The sequence below is a fragment of the Hesperophylax consimilis genome, chromosome 16, assembly GCF_061612785.1.
Source record: "Hesperophylax consimilis isolate HC1 chromosome 16, BYU_Hcon_1.0, whole genome shotgun sequence".
NCBI classification, from domain to species: domain Eukaryota; kingdom Metazoa; phylum Arthropoda; class Insecta; order Trichoptera; family Limnephilidae; genus Hesperophylax; species Hesperophylax consimilis.
Window position 1 is genome coordinate 24,776,490 of NC_142851.1, and position 21,408 is coordinate 24,797,897.

Below are 21,408 nucleotides of genomic sequence, written 5' to 3' on the forward strand. Positions count from 1 at the left end.
ACAGAAATCTCTAAATAGTATAAAACAAAAACAAAGTCCCTATCCGCGTCTGTCTGTTTGTGCGCTCTAAACAATGCAACGACTTTTGTTAGGTTTTTCACCATCATTTAGAGAATTTCTTCCGGAAGGATAATACATATATATAATACATGCATATTATATTTATAGAAAGTAGAGAAAAGTCTCCAAGCAATTCCGCGTACACGTCAGCTAGTATCTAGTATGTATTATTATAATAAATTTGGTTGTTTAGGGAGACCATCATTTATGAGGAAAGATTTCTATTTTACTGATTAAAAAAAATTATTTAAAATTAAGATTAAATCTTATTTAATTTGTGCATTCTTATTTAATTTTGCAGTTAAATATGAACTCTTCACCTGCTATCAAACGGGATAAATGTTATTTTTTAACTGTTAGATTATATTATCTCGGGGATATATAAATACAGTATTGTCAATTTACCAGATAAAAGTTGTCAGTACCGACATTTAAAAAGTAATTTTTGACAATAATTAAGTATTGCATTACCGGTATTTAATTACGCAGGGATAACGGGTGATAAAAGTTTGACATCGTTGTACGTGAGGTCATACTCACTGCCCAAATTCAAGATAGTGTTTAGGTAGGAAGTTACATACACATTTAACACAAATATTTTGTGATAATCGTTTTAAATAAATAAAGAGGAATGGGTTTTAAAACACTTTGCAGATTCAGGAATAAAGGGAGTATGGAGTCTTGATCAGCGAATCAATAAACAATGGACAGGCTAGTAGCGGAATTGAGTAATTTATCAGATTCCCACCCAGTAGTCGCAAGCTCTTCCATCATTGCACAAGCAACATTTACCGCTTTTAATTGTGGCAGTAGATTATCAAATATTATTATTCTTAACATTCATTTATATTAAGTAAATAGGGCACCTCTATGAAATGAGACTATTTTTTTTATCAAATTGAGAATTTTTATTCATAAAAATGGTACAACAATTTATTATTATTATAACATATAATTAATATTATTTGTGGATATTATAAATTTTACAAAATATATTTTTCGTACAATTACATAGTATGTTTTTAAAGGTGCATAGACCATCTTATAAAAATATGGGTAAAAAATATTATATTATAATGACTAAATAATTAACTTACAAATATACTATAAGTCTTTTATTTTATAAACTATGATAAGTATTCAAAAAAATAACATTTATTAAAATAAATTGACTTCGTAGATATGTTTTAGAAATTACGATATTAACAAATATAAGTAGCCATTTTGTAATTCATATTATGACATTATGTAAATATATTGGATATAAAAATATACACCCACCTAATAAAATATTTTTTTGCCTGTAATTCTTTTAAGAGTTTAATTAAAAAAATATATATATTAAAACCAAATGGGGGGAATTTGTATGAGAATTCTGGCCAGTAATAAATTCTTCTCAAAAAGGTCAAAATGTTTCATGTAAATAATTTTTGTTTTTAAATTACTTTTACCCATCTATAATTTGTGTTAAATAATTTAGACTGCAATCACAAATTGCAATTTTTAAGTTGGGCAAACTGATTGCAAAATAATATAGCGCATTTATTTAAAATAAATCCACTCACATAAAAGAGCATTAACCAGGTATACCTGGCTGTCGCCTGTATTTGATTTGGCCCCATACGTGGATGTTGCATATGTGTTATACATTGTGTCAAAATACGCCGCTTGATGGGATAGATCAGGTTGAAATAGCCAGCATTGTAAAGGTTAATAATTACATACCTATTTAAACACAACGAAAGTGATTGCTGAAATAGAAATAAACGTTTTCTGGTGTTTTTCTAATGCAGATGATTAATATTGTTTCAATATTGGTTCAAAAAGATTAAAGTTTGCAAACACATGAAAAAATAGAAATATAGCTATAGAATCTGAATTTAGCTAGGTTTATAGTACGGACAATTCAATCAATGATTTCACATAATATTAAAATTGAAAATAATTACTTTTTTCTCAAACAAGGTGATCGAATGCATACAATCGCTTAAAAGATTTACAGATTATTTTAAACAATTTTCGTAAAAATTCAAAACAAGTTCATATATTTGTTTTATAAACAGGAAATGAAGATTAAGATATTTTTTTTTATTAATTTAATAATATTGATTATACATGGATTGTTTTGAATCAATTTAACTCAGTCTATTTCTACTTTCAACACAGTTGAATGGCCAAATAATTCTAAATAATAAATCATTGGAATAACACACACAAGTCACATACATAATTAAGAATAAAAAATGAAACACATACATAATATTATGCAATTAACGTAAAAAAATTATCAATCTCAAATCAAATCAGTTTAGTTGAGGAATTCCATAAAACAAAACTGAGTGTCTTTCTATTGTAACTAAAATCACACCTCCTGGCTTTGTAATTAACCAAAACGATAACTCCACAAATACTAGAGGTTTGCAAACAGCGACTAGCAAAAACTTTTAAAAAGGGTTGCGCTTCTAAGTTTGTGAACTCCCTGTGTATAGTATTTGACGTAATACAATTGCAAGTCCAGTATACATAATAATATAATCAAACACAGGTTTATAAAAGTACACAAACTCTAACTAACGATAAAATGGAATTATTTCACTGGGACAAACAAACTGTTAACAATTTTTTTTACATAATAAGTACCAAAGTACAGTTACCTTTTTTATATCACCAATAATTCAGACTTAGTAAATTGTGCTAGTATTCCTGACGTAAAATCTAAAGCCGTGTACTTAAACTGTATTAATGAGATTTGACAGCACACAACTCGGATATTATTACAGAAATTGTATTTACAAAACATTATGTTTCACCTTTGAGCACGCTAAATCACAAAGCTGTGACAGAAATAGAGTGGCAAATACATTTATTGATATGAGACAGACAGATTACAAATCACGGACATTTAGGACTGGTTGTTTTGCAGAATTTGAACAATTCATCAAATTTCAAAGTTAATTTTCATGTTCTGTGAAAGTCCTTTTCAAGTTCTGTTAATATATCTTTATGGGCGAGATGCTTCACAGAACTGAAATAATAAAATATTTGTAATAGAACTTTCACTGAACTAGAAAATTTACTTTGAAATTTGATGAATTGTTCAAATTTCTTGAAACAACCCGTCCGACTTGAAGTTAAGACTCATAGATAATTAAAATCATACAGACAGGGTAGATTATTCAAAAATAATAAGTAGCCCCACTGTGAAATAAAAAGTAAGTTCCGGACAGGCGATGCAAGTTAATACGGGCACAAGTTTTTCGGCTTGAGAACCAGTCTATGACGTAATCTGAATTCAAGTTTTCACAGGGTTCAAATAAAAGTATTTTAGTGACAATGTTTTAATATTTAGTACGAACAAGTATGACACTAAATTAAATAATAAAATGCTATTTAATTTTACAATATCTTCCCGTAATGACCCTATAATTTTTAGTTTATATCGTTATAATAAAACCAAATCTATCAATCAATGTAACTTCAGCCTTTGATAAAATGCAATGAAAATAAATCACTGAGTTATAACATAATTTTAAGTGATCCGATTTAAAACCTTTCAAGATGATGCTGCCTTGTCGCCGGATTGCTGATGTTGGAGAGTCCTGAGTTGGGCGGTGGTGGTGGACAGTTTGTTACTCAACTTCTCATTGTGCTCCCTCAAATGACGAATAAGATCGGCCTGCAACAAACAAATCATTGAGCAAGCAGCAGAAATATCTCTATTCTGTAGATTACCCAGAAGTCCAATTCATAAATATAGAACTAACCATTATGCCGTTTCACTGCAGGAATGGGCAATGTTGAAATGTTAAACAACTCTGTCTTGGCTCACACTCCTTGCTTCATTCACATACAATATGCAACATACTTTCAGATTGCTCATTTTTGCACCCAAGCCCACACCTTTCAGTTCTTGTACACCATGTATAGATTGAATAAGCAGGGGTCCGAGAGTTATATTTTCAATATCGTATTGTGCAGTCGTCGCTTAGATTATTATTGGTTGTGTGGTAGATGCGTTTGCCCATTATTATTCACCTCTTTCAAGGTAATGGTTCACCTTGCATCCTTTCACTCGGGCACAAAAACGGACATGGGACGGAGCGTACTTAATGCGAGTGCATCAACTAAATTCTAGCACATAGATTCCCAACTAATGAATTGTGATCCCAAATGGTGTCACAAAGGGTTTTCTCTGGGGTTGCCACCCGAAACAGTTTGAATGGCATCATAAAATAAATCTTAAAAATAATAAATCAGCATCCACATACCCAAAAGATCTTGCCGAAATTTACTACCCTTTTATTTTTACAACACCAGGACACTGTCTTATCAAAATTCCCCGATTCAAAGACTTCACAGACTCGGAAATAAATCCTCTGAGCTGGGAGATATATTTCATCTTGAAAATAATCAATATAAATATTTTTATTGTTTGTTTTTGAGGTGTTATGCCGTGTTGCGCTAACTCCTTCTTTAGCCGACGTTTCGGACAGCGTTGCAGTGTCCATCATCAGGGCAGATCCGGTAGATCCGAAGATGTGTAGATCTACCGGATCTGCCCTGATGATGGACACTGCAACGCTGTCCGAAACGTCGGCTAAAGAAGGAGTTAACGCAACACGGCATAACACCCCAAAAATAAATAATTTAAAATTTTATATTCACATATAACCTGCTGTTCACGAATTTTTAAGCTTGTTAAGAAGATAAAATGTCAAAACCTGCATTAATTGTTTAAATATAATTTAAATTTAATAAGTTTAATTTATTTATTTATTAATTTTATTTTAGCAATTTGTACATTGTTTACAAATGACTAATTATTTTTTACATATTAATATTCTATGTTTTTTCTTGTTTTATGTGGCTTCTACACAACATCTTGAATTTTTCAATTGGGGCAGACTTAAGGTTTTCCGGTTTTTCATTTTCATTTTTTTTTTTTTTTTTACTATTTGCAATTTCAAAGTTTGTACATGATGTAGGGTATTATTATGTAAGTATTTTTTTTTTCACAGTCTAACTAGGGTTAGATAAATAGGGTTTTCTGTTCTGAGGCGGCGTGTAGTTTTTAAACTTTTGTATTTAGTTTCAAGTTGTCTTTACCTCGTCTTCATAATTGAAAAATATATTTTGATGTTTCCTTTACACCTACAAATATCATTAAACTGGGGAAAAATTTTGAGCAGGTTATAAATTTCAGAATCTCCAACAGAAGAAAATCCCCACAGGGTGGCAACCTGAAAGAAGATGGGAACCCCTGTTCTAGCATTCAGATTGCCCCAGATAGTCGCACCGAGAGTGTAAACCATAACATTTATAGTACAGACCTTTGCTATAGGATTATCGGATTGGATGACCTACCTACAGGTCATCAACTACCTCCATGAATATTGATTCGTCGATTTAGTTAGTATAATAATTTTTGTTTATTATATCGCCGGTCGTTGCATAGCAGATGTGAAATCACCTTGATATGCCCACAAGGTTAAAGAGGGTACCTAGTTCTTAACTGCTAATTAAAACGAAAATGGTGTAAGCAATTCTAGTCATTATTGTTGTGCATTGAGTACATTTATTTAAGTAGTTTTCAACACCTGGCCAAAGAACTAAAATTGAAGAAATTTAATTATGTTTGAAAAACCAGCTGTCGTCATTTACAAAAGCAAAAACACAAGTCAATGTAAATATGTTTAGTATAAAGGTGACTGGTACTTGGTGCGAAAAATTGAAGGCCATCATAGGAAAGATGAAATTTTCCCACAATCGATGAAGAACCTCCACATTAGGTCCAGGGCATTGTTAGGATGTGTCACATTTAAAACCATGTCAATGCATGATTTACTGTCCAGATTTTCATGCCATACAGAAGAAAAGAGAAAGCATAACAGTAGTAGTAAAAAGATAAGACAAACTTGTAACATAACATAATATATTCGCCTGTTTTGAAAGCTATCTTACTGGAAGACAACAAATTTTTAGAATAAAATCCTCTCTGTTGGAAAAAAATTAATGCAACAAGTGGAATTCCACAGGGTTCACACCTTGGCCAATCTTATTTATAAATGATCTTACAAAATTTTTTCATGATTTCCATCTTATCTATCTTATTTTTTGCTGATGACCTCAAAATTTATAGAACTATTCAAAATATTTACCATTGCAACATTCTTCAAGACAATATCAACAAATTATTAATTTGGTGTAATGAAAATAGACTTTACTTAAATATCTCAAAATGTCAAATAGTTAGTTTTTCTCGAATAAAAAATCCAGTGATTTTTGATTACAACATTGATAACAATGCTCATGAGACATTAACACAAATCGAAGACTTAGGCATCACGTTTCAATAAAATCTTTCATTTGTTAACCACATAACAGAAATCTCTAATAAGGACTTAAAAATGTTGGGATTTATAGCTAGGCTAACCAGAAATTTTAACAATATAAATTGAATTAAATTGTTATATTTTGCCTACGTAAGAAGTCAACTTGAGTACAATTCTCCTGTCTGTAACCCACATTATAATATACATGTACAAGCTGTTGAAAGAATATAAAACAAATTCTTATGTTTTATAAATTTTAAAAGGGTATTCCAGCAATTATGTTGAACTACAACACTCTGTTAAATTATATGAATATGCTTAAATTGCCAGACAGAAGAATTTTCACTGACTTGGTATTTCTATATAAAATTCTAAATGATTTAGTTGACAGTCCGGTATTGCTAGAATTGATAAGCTTCCGGATTCCACAACGTAATACTAGAAGTCAGGATTTATTTCAGTGCAGAAATTCTGGGACCAACTACCATATGTATTCCTCTTTGCCCAGAATACTAATGGAGGGAAACAATTATACCAACTCAGTGGACATCTTCAATTTATCTTTAAACAAATTTAAAATGTTGTTAATTAAGCAATTCAGTTATGTAAAATAAATAATGTATATTTCTTACCAAAAGTAATGTATATTTCTTCATTTGTAAGGCGTTAATTAATGAATTATTTTATCACACTTTGAACAGTGCGCCATTCAAAGTCCGTGTTAAAAAATCTTGTTCTTAAGAGCGATTCGAAAAGAATCCCATAGTGTGTTATGGATATCAGCACACATGGGAACATCTGTCATATATCTTAGGTTCATACAAAACATACTAGAAGCACCGGAGCGGCAGACTTGCAAACCTTAGGAATCTACTAGCTAGCAACTAGCTGCGCAGCGACGAAGAGATTTGCTAACACCAAATTTATACAGAATAGTATTTTGCAAGAATCAACAGATTGTTCTCTGTGATATTGTGTTTTAAGCTGTCATTAAAATATAAATTAATTACTATTTTCAGGTGTAAAACTATTTTTTGTAACCTACGACAGTTATATTCTTTAACCACTGACATTTTAATGAAATGCTGAATTTTATCTGGTTGCTACGTCGTTAATCTCTAGGTGCAGTGATGTGAAATTCATTTAAATGTAGGGAAAAATATTATATCTATACACGGTGTCCGGAAACTCGTAGTACAAGCGGAAAACTGGAAAATCTACACCACATGGGGAACCCAAAAAAACATAAAGTTTTTTGATATGAGCATTTTCACAAAAAAAAAAAAAACCAAAAAAAAATATTTTTCAGCTATTTTAGGGTTAAAGTTTTTTCTGGTGTTTAGGGTTGAACAACAGATGTTTTAACCGTGCAGAGCAGAAATATTTTATGATTACACCGGATTAAATGAAGGGTGATTTCAAAATAATGCTTCAAATCCGAGTTTCTTCATTTGTTTTACTTTCAAATAGTTTTAATTAGTTGGGTACTTTGATCTTCAGTAATAATTTATAAGAAACTTCTAACTCGATTTACTCGATAACGAAAGCTCAAATCAAAAAAAAATATACTACAAAATCGACTCCAAATGTGATGTAGATTCACCAGTTTCCCGCTTGTACTACGAGTTTCCGGACTCCCTGTATAGTACGGAAAAGACCACCATAGGATATTTTTCTCTCTTTTTTAATCTCCGATTGAATTCCCAATGAGACAGGCCACTCTACTAAGTCTTTTATCATTGCACAAGCAACCTTTTCCGCTTATATTGATGAAAGTAGGAGGAATTCAAATATTGTCAAGTAATGCTTGTATTTAAAAACAAAACAAACACATGACTGCTATAATTTATTTAAAGAGTATCAATGGATATTAGTTTATTTTAACGGTCTTTTTATCAGTTTTGTGATTCTTAATGATCATAGTTGCCAAAGTGTTAAGAGTCATAATATTTATCATCTGGATGTTGAACAAAACATGTCACACTATTATGCAAACTCTTAATTCCTAAACAAGGATGAACATAAAACATACAACATACAAAAGCAGTCACTAGCACAAACATCATCCATATTATTTATTAATTCAAATGTCATCAAATTGTGAGCAAATGCGGATAATATTATGTATAAAGGAAAACATATTGTTAACTACATATGTAATTATTTAAGGTAAAAAAGGATTAGGACTGATAACGCGAATCTGTTAATCTGAATTGTGGCCTGTTATCGACTAAATAAATATAAATAATATCTAGGCAGTGGTGGGAAGTCCATAAAGGCTGAAAAGCAATACAGTAGCGGTCGGTGACTTTTTGTAGAAGGGATGCTGGACATCAAATGTTTATACTCGTACTTACTACGTACTTGATATCAAATATGCACATCTAGACGCTAGCCTACGAACAAGATACAATTAGGTACCGTCTAAAAATATCTCCATAACTCATATTTCCAGTAGAGAATAAGTTTTTTTTTTCCGCAAATAGCCGAGACACAATACTTTTTCGCATTAATGATTCAATTATACAACCACACAATTCACTTATATCATTTACAGCGTAAGAATACATTGGCGAAGTTATCCATCTTATTTTGGGTATTCATTTTTATTTATTTAAATTGTGATTAAAAAGTAAATCGCAGATAAATAATATTCAATGAGAATTCGACTTCAGTATTCAAGCTCAAAGCAAACTGTCAAAGCAGCGCGCACATACAATGGATTAGTAATAGAGTATACGATTCTGTGCATTATACATATTAGCATTAAAGATGGCTTTTGTACGTTTGATACCATCATTAATCCCTATTTATACCCATCAGCCTTCCTTTCCGGAATGCTAGGTATCGATAGTCTTGTCAACAGGCGGAAAGCTGCGTTGCTGATGATGGCCTATAACTTGTTGAACGGTCACATCAACAATCCAGAAATTTTGAATAAAATTTTATTTTACGTCCCTGATAACTTCGCAAGAGCGCGTAGACACAAACCATTCATTCTTCCGAGATGTAGGACTAACTTACCATCAGCAATGCCTCTCGGAAGAATGATAGGCCTTCTTAACTCACTAGCCTCTGACATCGACATTTTCCACCTGCGCATCACTAAATTTAAATTGCTAATTAGGCAATTATGATTGTATAATGTATCTTTGTTAATGGATATTTTTATTCTGTAAATATACATGTAAAATATAAATAAATAAATAAAATAAATAAATAAATAACGTATAAAGTTGAGGAAGATATTGGCTTGCGGGTCTCAGTGCGCATGCGCGGAAAGAATGTAAGTTCTAGCATTTTGGATACGGTTTACAGATCGCTTCCACACCCCCGTATTATTGCTTGTATACTTGTGTTTTACACGTTTCACAGTATTTGAGAATGTATGTGTATTTAGACTCACCCGCGCTGTTTGTATCGTGTCGTTCGTTGTGCGTACACAGAAACAGGACGATAATATGCACGATGTCTTAATAATATAAAAATAATATTTGTATGATTTTTTACATAACCGTTTTTGTAAAAAAAATCACATTGAGGTCGCTGTAGAAATATTAAAATATTTAAATTGCAGTATTGCTGATTATGGCTAGAAGTTCAAATCTTTTTACTCTAAAATGCAAGGGATGCGGAGCATCCACAGCATGTATGGACCGATCGCGCCTGATACATACCTACCCTAAGAAAAAAAAATTAAATTAAATAAAATTTGAACTTGAAAACTGCACGCAGTCTACCTTTGGCTATAGAGCAATGTAGGGTTTCTTAAGGGGAACAACTGCGCAGCCCTTTTTATACAAAATTGAAATTTGGATTTGAGGTCAAAATACCCAAAAAAACTGAAAATTATTTTTTTTAATCCAAAGTTATAGCAAATATCTAGTAAATATGTGCTGCCTTCTTTATTTGGGTTTTAAATTATTGCATATAGGCCATTAAAGAATTACATTTTTCATGATTTTAGAGGCAATTATTTGTGAGTTATTTATGATTATTTAAAAAAATAATTTTGCTCTGTTTACTCTATTAATGTAATCAAATATAAAATAAAAAATACATTTTGATGGGCGTAAATTTAAAACACAAACGAACGTTTTATGTTAAAACACAAATTTGTTGGATATAAATTTAAATTTCTGCCTATTTTTAAGAAGATTTATTTTTTTAATTTTATTTATCATTATATTAACTGTGTAAGTTGTGAGAGATTATTTTTTAAATACATAATTACAATTAACTCACAAAAAAATTCCAAAGTTGTGTCTAAAAACATGTGCCCATATTTCAATATTTAAAACACAAATAAATAAAATAGCACATATCCATACTAAAAATTTGCTAATCCTTTGTATAATTTTTTTTTCAGTTTTCTGGGGTATGGCCTCAAAACCAAATTTAAGTTTTATTTGAAACAGGCTGCGCAGCCGTTCCTCTTAAATTTATTTTTAGTATAATATACTAATACACAAATAATTTTTCTTATCAATGATAAATAATTTGTTAAACTAAAAAATAGCAAGTTGTTTACGGTGTGATTAATTTCAGAAAGATTGCGGAAGAAAAAATATCTGGCAATCTTGTATACCACTGCGGATAGCTTACTTTTAAGTATTTTCAGATAGACAAAAACTTAACGACCCTGCGCACAAGCAACCAAATTCTTGTATGAAGTATTCTAAGATTAATGCTAATCGCACACAAGCGCCCATAATATATTACGAGAGTACTAACACCAATCAAGATCTAAGCTATAAATTGTAAAAAATCGAAAATTTACATAAGTAAATACATTTTCTATTCATTTCTGTGTTTTTATTTTTTAGTTATGTTCACTCGGTACCTTACACTAACAATAAAAATGATATATTTATATCACGGTATGGGTACTGCAGATGATATATTTCAAACGTGAAACTCTTTTAATCACTTGAGCGCCGACCACTTAACCACATGGATACGGCGTCACAATAAAAAAAAACTTCTCTGAGCTATTCTGGGGCAACTACTTATGGTAGACAATATACTATTTTCATCAATATACAGGGTTTTCCAATAAGAGGTGTTATTTTGATATTCAATCGTAAAAGATCAATGGTTTCGTTGCTTGTGTGGCACGTAGCGCCGTCTTGTTGAAAGTAAAGTCCAGATCAATACCATCCAATTCCGGCCATAAAAAATCATTAATCATCTCTTGATAGCGCAATCCATTCACCGTAACTGTTGAGCCAGCCTCATTTTCGAAAAAGTAAGGTCCAATGACTCCACCGGACCATAAACCGCACCAAACAGTCACACGTTGAGGATAGAGAGGCTTTTCAACAATAACTCTTGGGTTTTCCGAGCCCCAGATGCGACAATTTTACTTGTTGACGAAGCTACCGAGGTGGAAACGGGCCTCATCACTCAACATGATTTGCATTTGATTCACTCAAGTGAATTTTAATAATTAATTTCAATGCGTTGTTGAAGCGTGTATCGTTCCATTTTTATTAATGGCGTAGTTTCTACTTGTCAAATGTCAAAAAATGACAGCTTCAAAAGTAACACCTACCAAAATAGCGAGCTATTCAAAATAACACCTCTTATTGGAAAACCCTGTATAAACACATTATGTATCAGGTAAGACAGTACAATTTACGAAAACATAATTTGCAAAAAACAAATAAGTCGTTACGAAAATAGAATAAACTGGTGGACGATGAATTAATATTTAAAAAATTAAAAAGTTACTGAAAACCAAACTTTTTATACATAAAAGCTTATTTAATAATAAACATGGTCTGACCTGTCGAGCGAGCAGGTCGGCCGTCTGCGTCAGGGTCTGGCTGAGTGGGGCCGGGGCCTGCGAGCCGCCGCTGGCACCCCCGGGGGCCTCCACCAGGTGGTCGCGCTGCACGTCCGGCCGGTGCTGGGACTTGTTAAAGTCTGACACTTTCTCTGCACAAGAATTTGGAAATTATTTTTTTGGGTCAAAAGGTTGAATAAATACATTTACTCAAAAATACCATCCCTTTCCCACAGCATTGGATAGTAAGGGATAATGCATATCACATGGTACAAGAGTGCTGACATTAGGTTCTTGTCGGCCACATTAATAGATTTTTGTTTTTAATTTTTAAAAATCAACCTCTAAAAAATAAAAATAAATTTACAAGAATATATCTATTTTTAGTTTTTGATGTAGTTGTTGGGCAGGCTAGTAGCCAATTTCATCGTAATGAAATGGTAATGGAATTTTCAGAACACTTGAAAAATTATATTGCATATTAATATATCTCTTGTTTTCTTTTTGTAAAAATGATATTTAACAATTTTTTGTTTATTATTGTAAAATGTAAGTAATAAAATTTTATTTCCATACAGCTTTATTTTTCTAAATATTCACAATTATTTCTTCAGACATACATTTTCAACTGAACAATTAAATAATATGTGCATATAAATTGATAAAATTCTTTTACTAATTCGAGTTTTTATTTCGATTGATAATGAATGCTGACGTGATGACGTGCATACGAGCTCTGCCTGGGAATTCTATACTGTGTTTATTAAGTATTTTTACGCTTCATTTTTTATCTAAGAATTTCTTCATAAAATCACGTATTAATGTCAACTTAACAAGCAATAAAGCTACAGGGAAATATTGTCTGCATTGCTGCAATGAATCATTCATACTTAATAATTACGCTGTACTACAATTATACATATGCAATAAAAAATCATGATCTCATTTTACTTCACACTTTCGCTAAAGTTGGACTTTTAATGACTGTATGTATCAATAAAAATATATGTAAATACGGTAGAGAATTGAGGAGATGAACTCATACAGCGTTAATAGATTGATTATAAGAACTATATAAAAACCGTATGTAGGTAGTTGACAGAGATAAAATATTATTATCATAATAATTAAAAATTTAATGCATAAATAATGAACACGAAATACTCTGATTGGTTTTCTACCCGAATTATAAACAAAAGCTGCAGCATTGTCAATTATGTGCTTTGAAGTAGGTTCTCTGACCCTTTCTCTTTTGGTTTTTGCAATTTCTTTTAAAATAATGGTTCTATTGCACTAAAATGTTGGCACCCGCCCAGAGCCGGCCCTGAGCCGTACCAGAAAGTTGGTGCCCGGAAAAGTAAAATTTTGTCACCTCCTTGTCAAAACCAGTAGACGCCTAGGTGTGTAGGTGATCATTGTAATCAATAATATCCGAATGATTTGTATTTTTGAGTACCGCCGTTTTCATGAAAAATAATCTCAAGGGCCTTAAAATAAAAATAAGCGCCTTGACTTCTTGGCGATCAGGCGCCCGGAGCAGACTGCTCCAATTGCACCGGTTGGTATTTGTAACATTAGAATGGTCATTTCTACGAGTCATTCTTGTGTTCCAACAGCTATAGAGTTATTTGCCAGCCTTTGTGTTTTCTTCCTCGTACAACATGGGTCTCTTTAGTGTGGAGCTAATATAAAAGTGTTCAGTACTTACTTATGTATTGCCCATGCGTAATAGCCAGCAGCAGAGTCTCCAGCCAAATGAACCCGGTGATGTAAGCGATGGGTGTTGCCAAGCCAGGCTTTATACACTGGTCAGTGAAGTTATCAGGATAGCAGTGCTGGGAGACAGTTTGTATAAGTAGCAGGAAAGCATTCCACAGGGACACCATGTAGATGGGCGCCCTGTGGAGGGTGTATGTCTTCTGGTAGAATTCCAGGTAGCCGCGCACACGCAGACTATGGTGGGTCTTTTTTAGGATGTAGTCTATGACCTGGGGCAAAAGCGATAATATCAATACCGACATATTTAACCTAACTTTGCAAAACAACATTTGATTTCAATTATATAACTATATCTAATGGAGAAAACTATTTGAGTCGAGGGTTTAGGTAAACATACACCAAATAGGTTTTCAGTATATGGTGATATTATAATGCGAGATGCCTATTTACTGTCAGATTGATTTATTGACGAATCACAGTCAGCCTTACGCCCTTCGTTCTTCAACAGTTGATTTTACCCCTCGCCATTATCTTCTCGTCTATTAATTCCTATGTCTGTGTCCTTATGAGATAGATATATACCATCAAGAATTTTTCTGTAGGCCTATATACAGATATACAATTCCGTAGTACATTATTTTGATGCATCTCATAAGGTTTAGCCAGCGTTAGCAATGTAAGCGCACGAAAATATTGTTTTATGACTTGATTACAAAACATAAACTCTACTTAATATATAATATTATAAACATAATACGCATGTATTATGTATAAACCTTCTGAAAACCCTTTCAAAATCCGTTGCGTAGTTCAGAAGAACTAAGCGAACAGACAGACGCGGATAGTGAATTTGTTTTATACTATTTTGGGATATGCTGTGAGGCTAAAGGCATTAGGGAAGGGAAGGAGATGGGAAGAGGAAGGTTTGTAAGTACCTGAATATTCAGATCTGGTCATTAAATATAGCTATCATCATTTCAAGCAATGTTTCGATTCTAAATGATCTTTCACCAGGGCGATACTGAGAGAATGTATCCATCTGGATGGAAATGTAGTTATGTAGTATAAAAGTGTAAAGTTATTTATTAACTCTTAAACCCTACCTGGGGTACTGGAGTACCCCCCTGGTGTTTAAAATACCAACAATTTTAACAATATTGCACTGTTGCAAAAATCGCTCTAGCTAATCTACTCTCGATAGTTGGCGCATAAGTACGTCCGTAAGCCGTGACCGCCCGGCAAGTGCAGTCGCGTCTACAGGTGTTCCGGGGTACCCCAGTACCCCGTGGTAGGAATAGTGTTAGTTCTTCCTTCCAGTTATACTTGAAATACTGAAGTCGTTTTTCGACATATCTCTGGTAAGTTTACACATTATTTATGATTTACTTTACTTTGTGATAATGGTTAGAGTACAGTGTTGATAGGGAGGGCCTGCGCCCAATAACGAGACATTCATGGACTAATAATGTGTTATGAATATAATGACAGTGTATCCAGTGTAATGAGGTGTCTGTATTGTTTTCAGATATGGCATCCCAGACTCGATGTCTTGGGGGGGTGAAATTGCAGCTGCTTTGTTGGTTTATGACGACGAAGAGCTAAACCTAAGAGAAGATTCAGAAGATGAGCCCGACGGTGTTATCGAATATTTTCGGGACCATTCTGAAGTCGCATCTCAAGAAGACGGTGATCAAGATAGTGTAGAGAAGGAGCTGAAGAGTATTTAGTACCTGACAAAGACGGGGCTGGTATAAATTAAGAAGGTAGGCGCTTGGTTCGTGTGCTAGATTCTCCATTAGTTCTTTACGGAAAAGGTCATAATAATGTCATGGAACTGACTGCTCCCGTACAAGGTCAGACATGTAACAATTGGTTCACGTCTATACCCATAGCCAAGAAGTTGATAACATTAAACTGGAAGAAGGGATAACATTAATTGGAACTCTAAAGAAGAATAAACGAGAAATTCCTCCTGTTTTCTTGGACACTAAAAATCGAGAGAGATGCACATCAATGTTTGCCTACGACGGACCTCTCACACTTTTGTCGTATTGTCCTCTGAAGACAGCTAAGAAAAAAGTTCAAATCATGCTGTACACCATGCATGACAGCCCTGACAAGGATAATGAAGTGAAGCTTCCAGAAATAACACATTTCTATAATAAAACCAAATGAGTTGTGGATGTGTTCGACCAACTTTGTAAGAAGTACTCGACGTCCAGGAAGACCAAAAAGTGGCCCATGTGTCTCTTCTACAGGTTGCGAAATGCCGCTGGTGTCAACTCTTGGGTCTTATTTAAGCTGTCAACTAACATTGATAAAGAGAAAATAATCAAGTGGCATTAATTTCTTAAGATTTTGTTAATGGCACTCATAAAGCCTCATATGAGAGCAAAATTACAATGGCCAAGTTTACCCCGGGATATCAGAGAAACTGTATGTGCAGTCTTGAATATTCATAGTGAAGATCATAGGCCGGTCCCTGATAATCCCAAACCTGGTCGCTGCTGCTTTTGTCCGCGCACAAAGGACAGAAAATCTCGATCTGTCTGTAACACTTGTCGCCGCCATATTTGTGTTGACCATCAATACAAAATCTGTCCTTCATGTGACGACAAAAATGTCTATTAGTTTTTATTAATAAATTTAATTGTCTTTTCTTATTACTTTGCCATAATAAAAATAATATTTAAAAAAATATCAAATACTTTTATTTTATTAATTTTTTTTGCGCGGGGTACTTCAGTACCCCGTGGTAGGAATAATTATATTCCCAGAGTGGTAGGGTTTAAGAGTTAAATAATGCCTTGAGATCTCCAATCAGTGACAAATTTAATGCTGAAGAATGTTATGTTTGTCAATTGATTGATTAGAAAAGGTTTATTGACAAAAAAAAATCAGATTAATTTTCTCTTATTCCGCTTCACTCTTAATACGCAATAAATGGATTTAGCTTTATTAATTCAAAACATGATTTATTATGTCGGGGGAGACGGAAATATACGCACTTTTAATTTTAATTTAGTTTATTAAGTCACTTACGCGATATGTCAATTAGTATGCGGCGCCGCCGACGGCGACTATATTCATATCAAGAGTTGGATTATATTCATAATATCGTAATTCATACCTACAAAATATTTCATAGACACTGCTGCCAACCAAAAAAAATTTAGTATTGCCATATAAAATAAATAATATCATCGTGTATAATTAATCCATATTAATATGTAAGTCAATGTATTATTTATAACAAATAATCAAAATATAATTAAATAAAATAACCCGAATAACAAACAAATAGAATAAAATGTGATTAAACGTATTCCGTTTAGGTAGTTTAGGTTAGGTTAGGTTAGGTTAGAACATGGAAAATAGGTATTAGACATAGACATATGAATATTAGTAGACCTGCCCTAAGTGATTAAAAGCGTATTATACCCACTCCCCATACCGGTTCCATTGAGCCGGCTGGGCTCGCATATGGCCTCAAGTGAAATTTGAAAACGTGACGTCATCATTCTTGTGCGAACTATGGTCGAGGCATCATCGGTTCATTTTACGAAATAACACGGCAAAATGTTCACTTGTACTATGAAAACTTGTAAAAATAGATGTGAAAAAGAGAATAAACCCAATTGTCGTATTACATTCCATATATAAGCATTATTTTACCATATTTTAAGCATATTCACATCGTATAATATAGATCAGTTTTAGAAACATATACTATCACATCGAGAAACGTCTGGACGCGAAACACAAAGCTGGTTGGTTGCTGGGAAGTAAATTATGAACATTTATAAAAGTGTCTTAACTAAATACTTAAACGAAATATTCGACTCTGAAAAGGGAACCGAATTTTTTTGCCGAATTTGGACTTCGCAAATTTGTTCATAACGTGGCGAGTAATTTGCGCTCCCATGTAAAAATGTCTATTCATTCTAAAGCAGATTTTACTTTTAAGAAGTAAATGGTGATATTATAATGCGAGATGCCTATTTACTGTCAGATTGATTTATTGACGAATCACAGTCAGCCTTACTCCCTTCGTTCTTCAACAGTTGATTTTACCCCTCGCCATTATCTTCTCGTCTATTAATTCCTATGTCTGTGGTATTAGAATTAAATCACAAACCAGTCTATACAAATCTAGCGTAGCCCACATACTATTTGAAAACTGGGATGTAACTCTAAAGGGGACGCGAGCAGGCGTTATTAAAGGGGCATTTTTTTGCTATAGAAAATCACAGTTAGATTAGGTTAGGTTATATATATTAATTTAATATTTTCAAGATTTTATTTTCTTTAACTGAATAAGTTCGTAGGTAGGTACTGTACCTAACCCGCGCACTGGCTAGGTAAATAACTAGTTGTGGTATTTCCGGCAAATGTCACATTATTTTGTTTCTTTGAAATCTCGTGTGACATATCGCGTAAGTGACTTAATAAACGAAATTAAAATTAAAAGTGCATATTTTTCCGTCTCCCCCGGCATAATAAATCATGTTTTGAATTAATAAAGCTAAATTCATTTACTTGAAAGTGAAATATTGCGTATTTACCGTGAAGCGGAATTCGTAACCTTTACCAAAATCAGATAAAAAGTATTTTCCTCAAAGATAATCTAATATGATTAGGTACTATAAGATAGTAACAATCATAATATTGCTTGCTTATAATGGCTTTAGCAGTGTTTGGCTACCAGAACTGAACAGCAAGGTATTCCCCATCTCCTTCTCTTTACCACTCTCTTCAGACAAACATACCCCATAGTGTCACTGGCTTCGGACAGTTGCGACTCTTGAGTGGTATTCACAAGATACAATACAATGAATTTTCTGTTTTTTTCCAAGTATCGAGTTATTGCAGTTTGATGAAATAATAAATTATCCCAAAAAGAATTTGTCACTTTAAACAAAATTCCAAAAAATATACCTACCTACATGAATGAGTAATTGTTACATACTGAAAAAAGTATATTGTATTGTTTTAGAATAAGGGACATATTAATAAACAGAGAAGTCGTTGCGTGTTGTGTTCAGAATGACTAAAACTGGAATAATAATAATATATGCAGATGGAGAACATAAAATAAAACAAGTTTTACATACCAATGTGAAGAACCAGAATGCGGCATGTAGGTAGAGCATTATAAAGTAAGAACGGCATTTGTGTTTCGTATCGGGCTCCTCTACAGCTAGAACTATTCCCACAATGGATATGATAGCGGACACTATAATGTGAATTGTAGAATAAGGGATGGTGTTCAGAGGTTCAAAGTGATGAGGCTGATTTGACGTTTGATTGACCAATCTTCCATCTTCGTCGGTCGACGAATTGAAAAATGTCGCACCCTAAAAATAAAACGAATAACTTTATTTATTTTCAAAGCACGTATCTAGTAGCATGACAGAGAGAAAATCTATCCGGTATCTGACAGATTTTTTCTTACCGGTTGGCTCGTGTTGAAGTTTTTGTTGATGCTGACCATGTTGCCGCTTATCGTAGTAAATTACATCTGAAAAGCGTGATAATAATTCACATTCCGACAACGGAACAACACCTCGCGGGTACGTGATAACGAGACGGAAACACGAGCAAATTGAAATGGAAATGATGTAGCGACTGTACGTTTTTTTTAAACAAGACTGTATTTTGCGCGTTCACGCGATACACAAGAAACGCAACTGTCTCTTTCTTTTTGTTTGATAAAAATGTTGCACAAAATCAAAGTTTCGTCAAAACAAAAAGTTCACTGATCCAAATCCCATAAATAAACCACTCACAAAATTACGAACAAGTTTAGAGCCCATTTCCACAAATCAACACTAATAACTTATTTAAAACTTCTTTCTTGTCCTTTATATTGCTTTATTGTTATTATTGTACAATTTCAGAAAATCAAAGGTCATTTTTTTTAATTTTGAGTTTTGACGCTAGGTGCGCTGAGTAATAATGACCAGATTGTCAAAATACATGCGCACTGTGCTTTTTGGATCATAATGGTATACATTTGCGAACCTTTAAACGACCGAGCCTTGAATTACGGGTAAGGAACAAAGGAACAAAAAAAACTGCAATCGGCGTTTCGCGCTATTTGGGGTTGCTTAGTTCTTTTCCCTTAAGTTGAGGTTCATTTCGACAGTTCAGCTCGCGTATACGTATATTATGTAGCATAATAGCTGAAAACACGATTCGTTTTGCAGAACCACTTGCTGGAGTGCTGGTACAGCGTGCGGGAGTTTTGCAAATCGAATGGTAAGTAGCGTAAGTAGGCAAAACCGCCAGCCAAATTATTATTATTACTTTTGTCGGGTCGTCGGAATGAAAATAATTCGGTTGGCGGTCAACATTATGTCCTGCAAATCGTATAGTAAGTAAGCGGTTTTAAGGCATACTTTCCAATCTGTCTTGCAAAAAAAAGTGAACATCGCAACCACGCAAGAGCCCCATCTGCCCAAGTAAGAGATGCCGTGAAAATCAAAGTCCGGAGAAACAGTCAGAAGTATCGAAGTTTGCAAATTGTTAAAATGCAAACATATTTTTTTATGAGGAATATCTATAAAATGAAATGAGCAAAGTAAAAAAAATGTACTAAAGCATTATTTAAAAAAAATGCTTTTAGGATTAATGTAAAAACTATTAATCCCTCACCTCTTGTGTTTGGAATATTCGCTGTATGAATATTGTTCGATTAAAACACTCCTTCGGGGTAAAGGGAAAAATCTATTTAAAAAAAGAATATTGTTCAATTTTCTCCATGGAATTACTTTTGACAGGTCGTTTTCTCTTCCACAGATAAAAGTTTATCATGTGCACATTATTTATGGCACATTTCAGGGAGTCGCTATATGAGGGGGGTATAACTCCGCTCACTCCCGTACCGGACGGGGGGAACACACTTACACTAACGAGAGTTGTATGCTATATCTAAGTTGTTTTTTACACCACATACTCTGTAATTTAGGTAATCCTAAAAAAACTATTTGGTTATCGATCTGCATTTAAAAAATATATATGTTATTTCTAGTTTCTTAGATATTAAATAATTTGTACAAAATTCCGGCAAAATTCCTGTCCCCTGCCCCGCACCTCAGCTTCGTAGCATCGGCTTAAATTCCCCCGTCCCCATCCCCACTCTCCGCTCTCCACCGAGAACGATCCAGCGAGCTGCGAACTGGACCGTTAAAGTTGCATTTTATGGAAAGGGCTAACTCCCGGTCGCGTACACTGCACTACTGGTGTTTCCTTTTGCGATGCTAAAATGTTCACTTGCCGGACTAAGATCGGCCTGTCTGGCGTGCATCCGGTAAATGTTTCATGTTTAGAGACAACATTAAAATTATGTCTGTCTCTGTTTCTCACATGGAAAAGAAATCGGTCAGAAAGAGACACATATTTTGTTTACATTTTTAAGTAATTTGAAGGAACTTGAATAAAAACAGAGTACTATATGGTTAAAAAGTCTATGTTCCTTGAGGTTTTAGTTGCTAATTCTCTAAATTT

The 21,408-nt window shown here is 33.4% G+C and overlaps 1 protein-coding gene across 1 annotated transcript; it reads right to left on the reverse strand.

The window, feature by feature from the left end:
• Positions 1-976: 976 nt before the first annotated feature.
• On the reverse strand, positions 977-19,801 carry LOC149416920 (transmembrane protein 192). The gene is made up of 5 exons (XM_089641062.1): positions 19,355-19,801; positions 19,014-19,256; positions 13,889-14,168; positions 12,181-12,332; positions 977-3,736 (listed from the first exon to the last, which is right to left on the reverse strand). The coding sequence occupies exons 1-5, from the start codon at positions 19,391-19,393 to the stop codon at positions 3,614-3,616; spliced, it is 837 nt and encodes a 278-aa protein (XP_089497188.1). The 5' UTR covers positions 19,394-19,801; the 3' UTR covers positions 977-3,613.
• Between the last annotated feature and the right edge of the window lie 1,607 nt (positions 19,802-21,408).

Coding starts and splice junctions, on each gene's coding strand:
- LOC149416920 (XM_089641062.1), bottom strand. CDS start 19,393: ATGGTCAGCATCAACAAAAACTTCAACACGAGCCAACCG. Junction 12,333..13,888: donor TACGCATGGGCAATACATAA/GTAAGTACTGAA, acceptor ATTCTTGTGCAG/AGAAAGTGTCAGACTTTAAC. Junction 3,737..12,180: donor CCGACCTGCTCGCTCGACAG/GTCAGACCATGT, acceptor TGTTTGTTGCAG/GCCGATCTTATTCGTCATTT.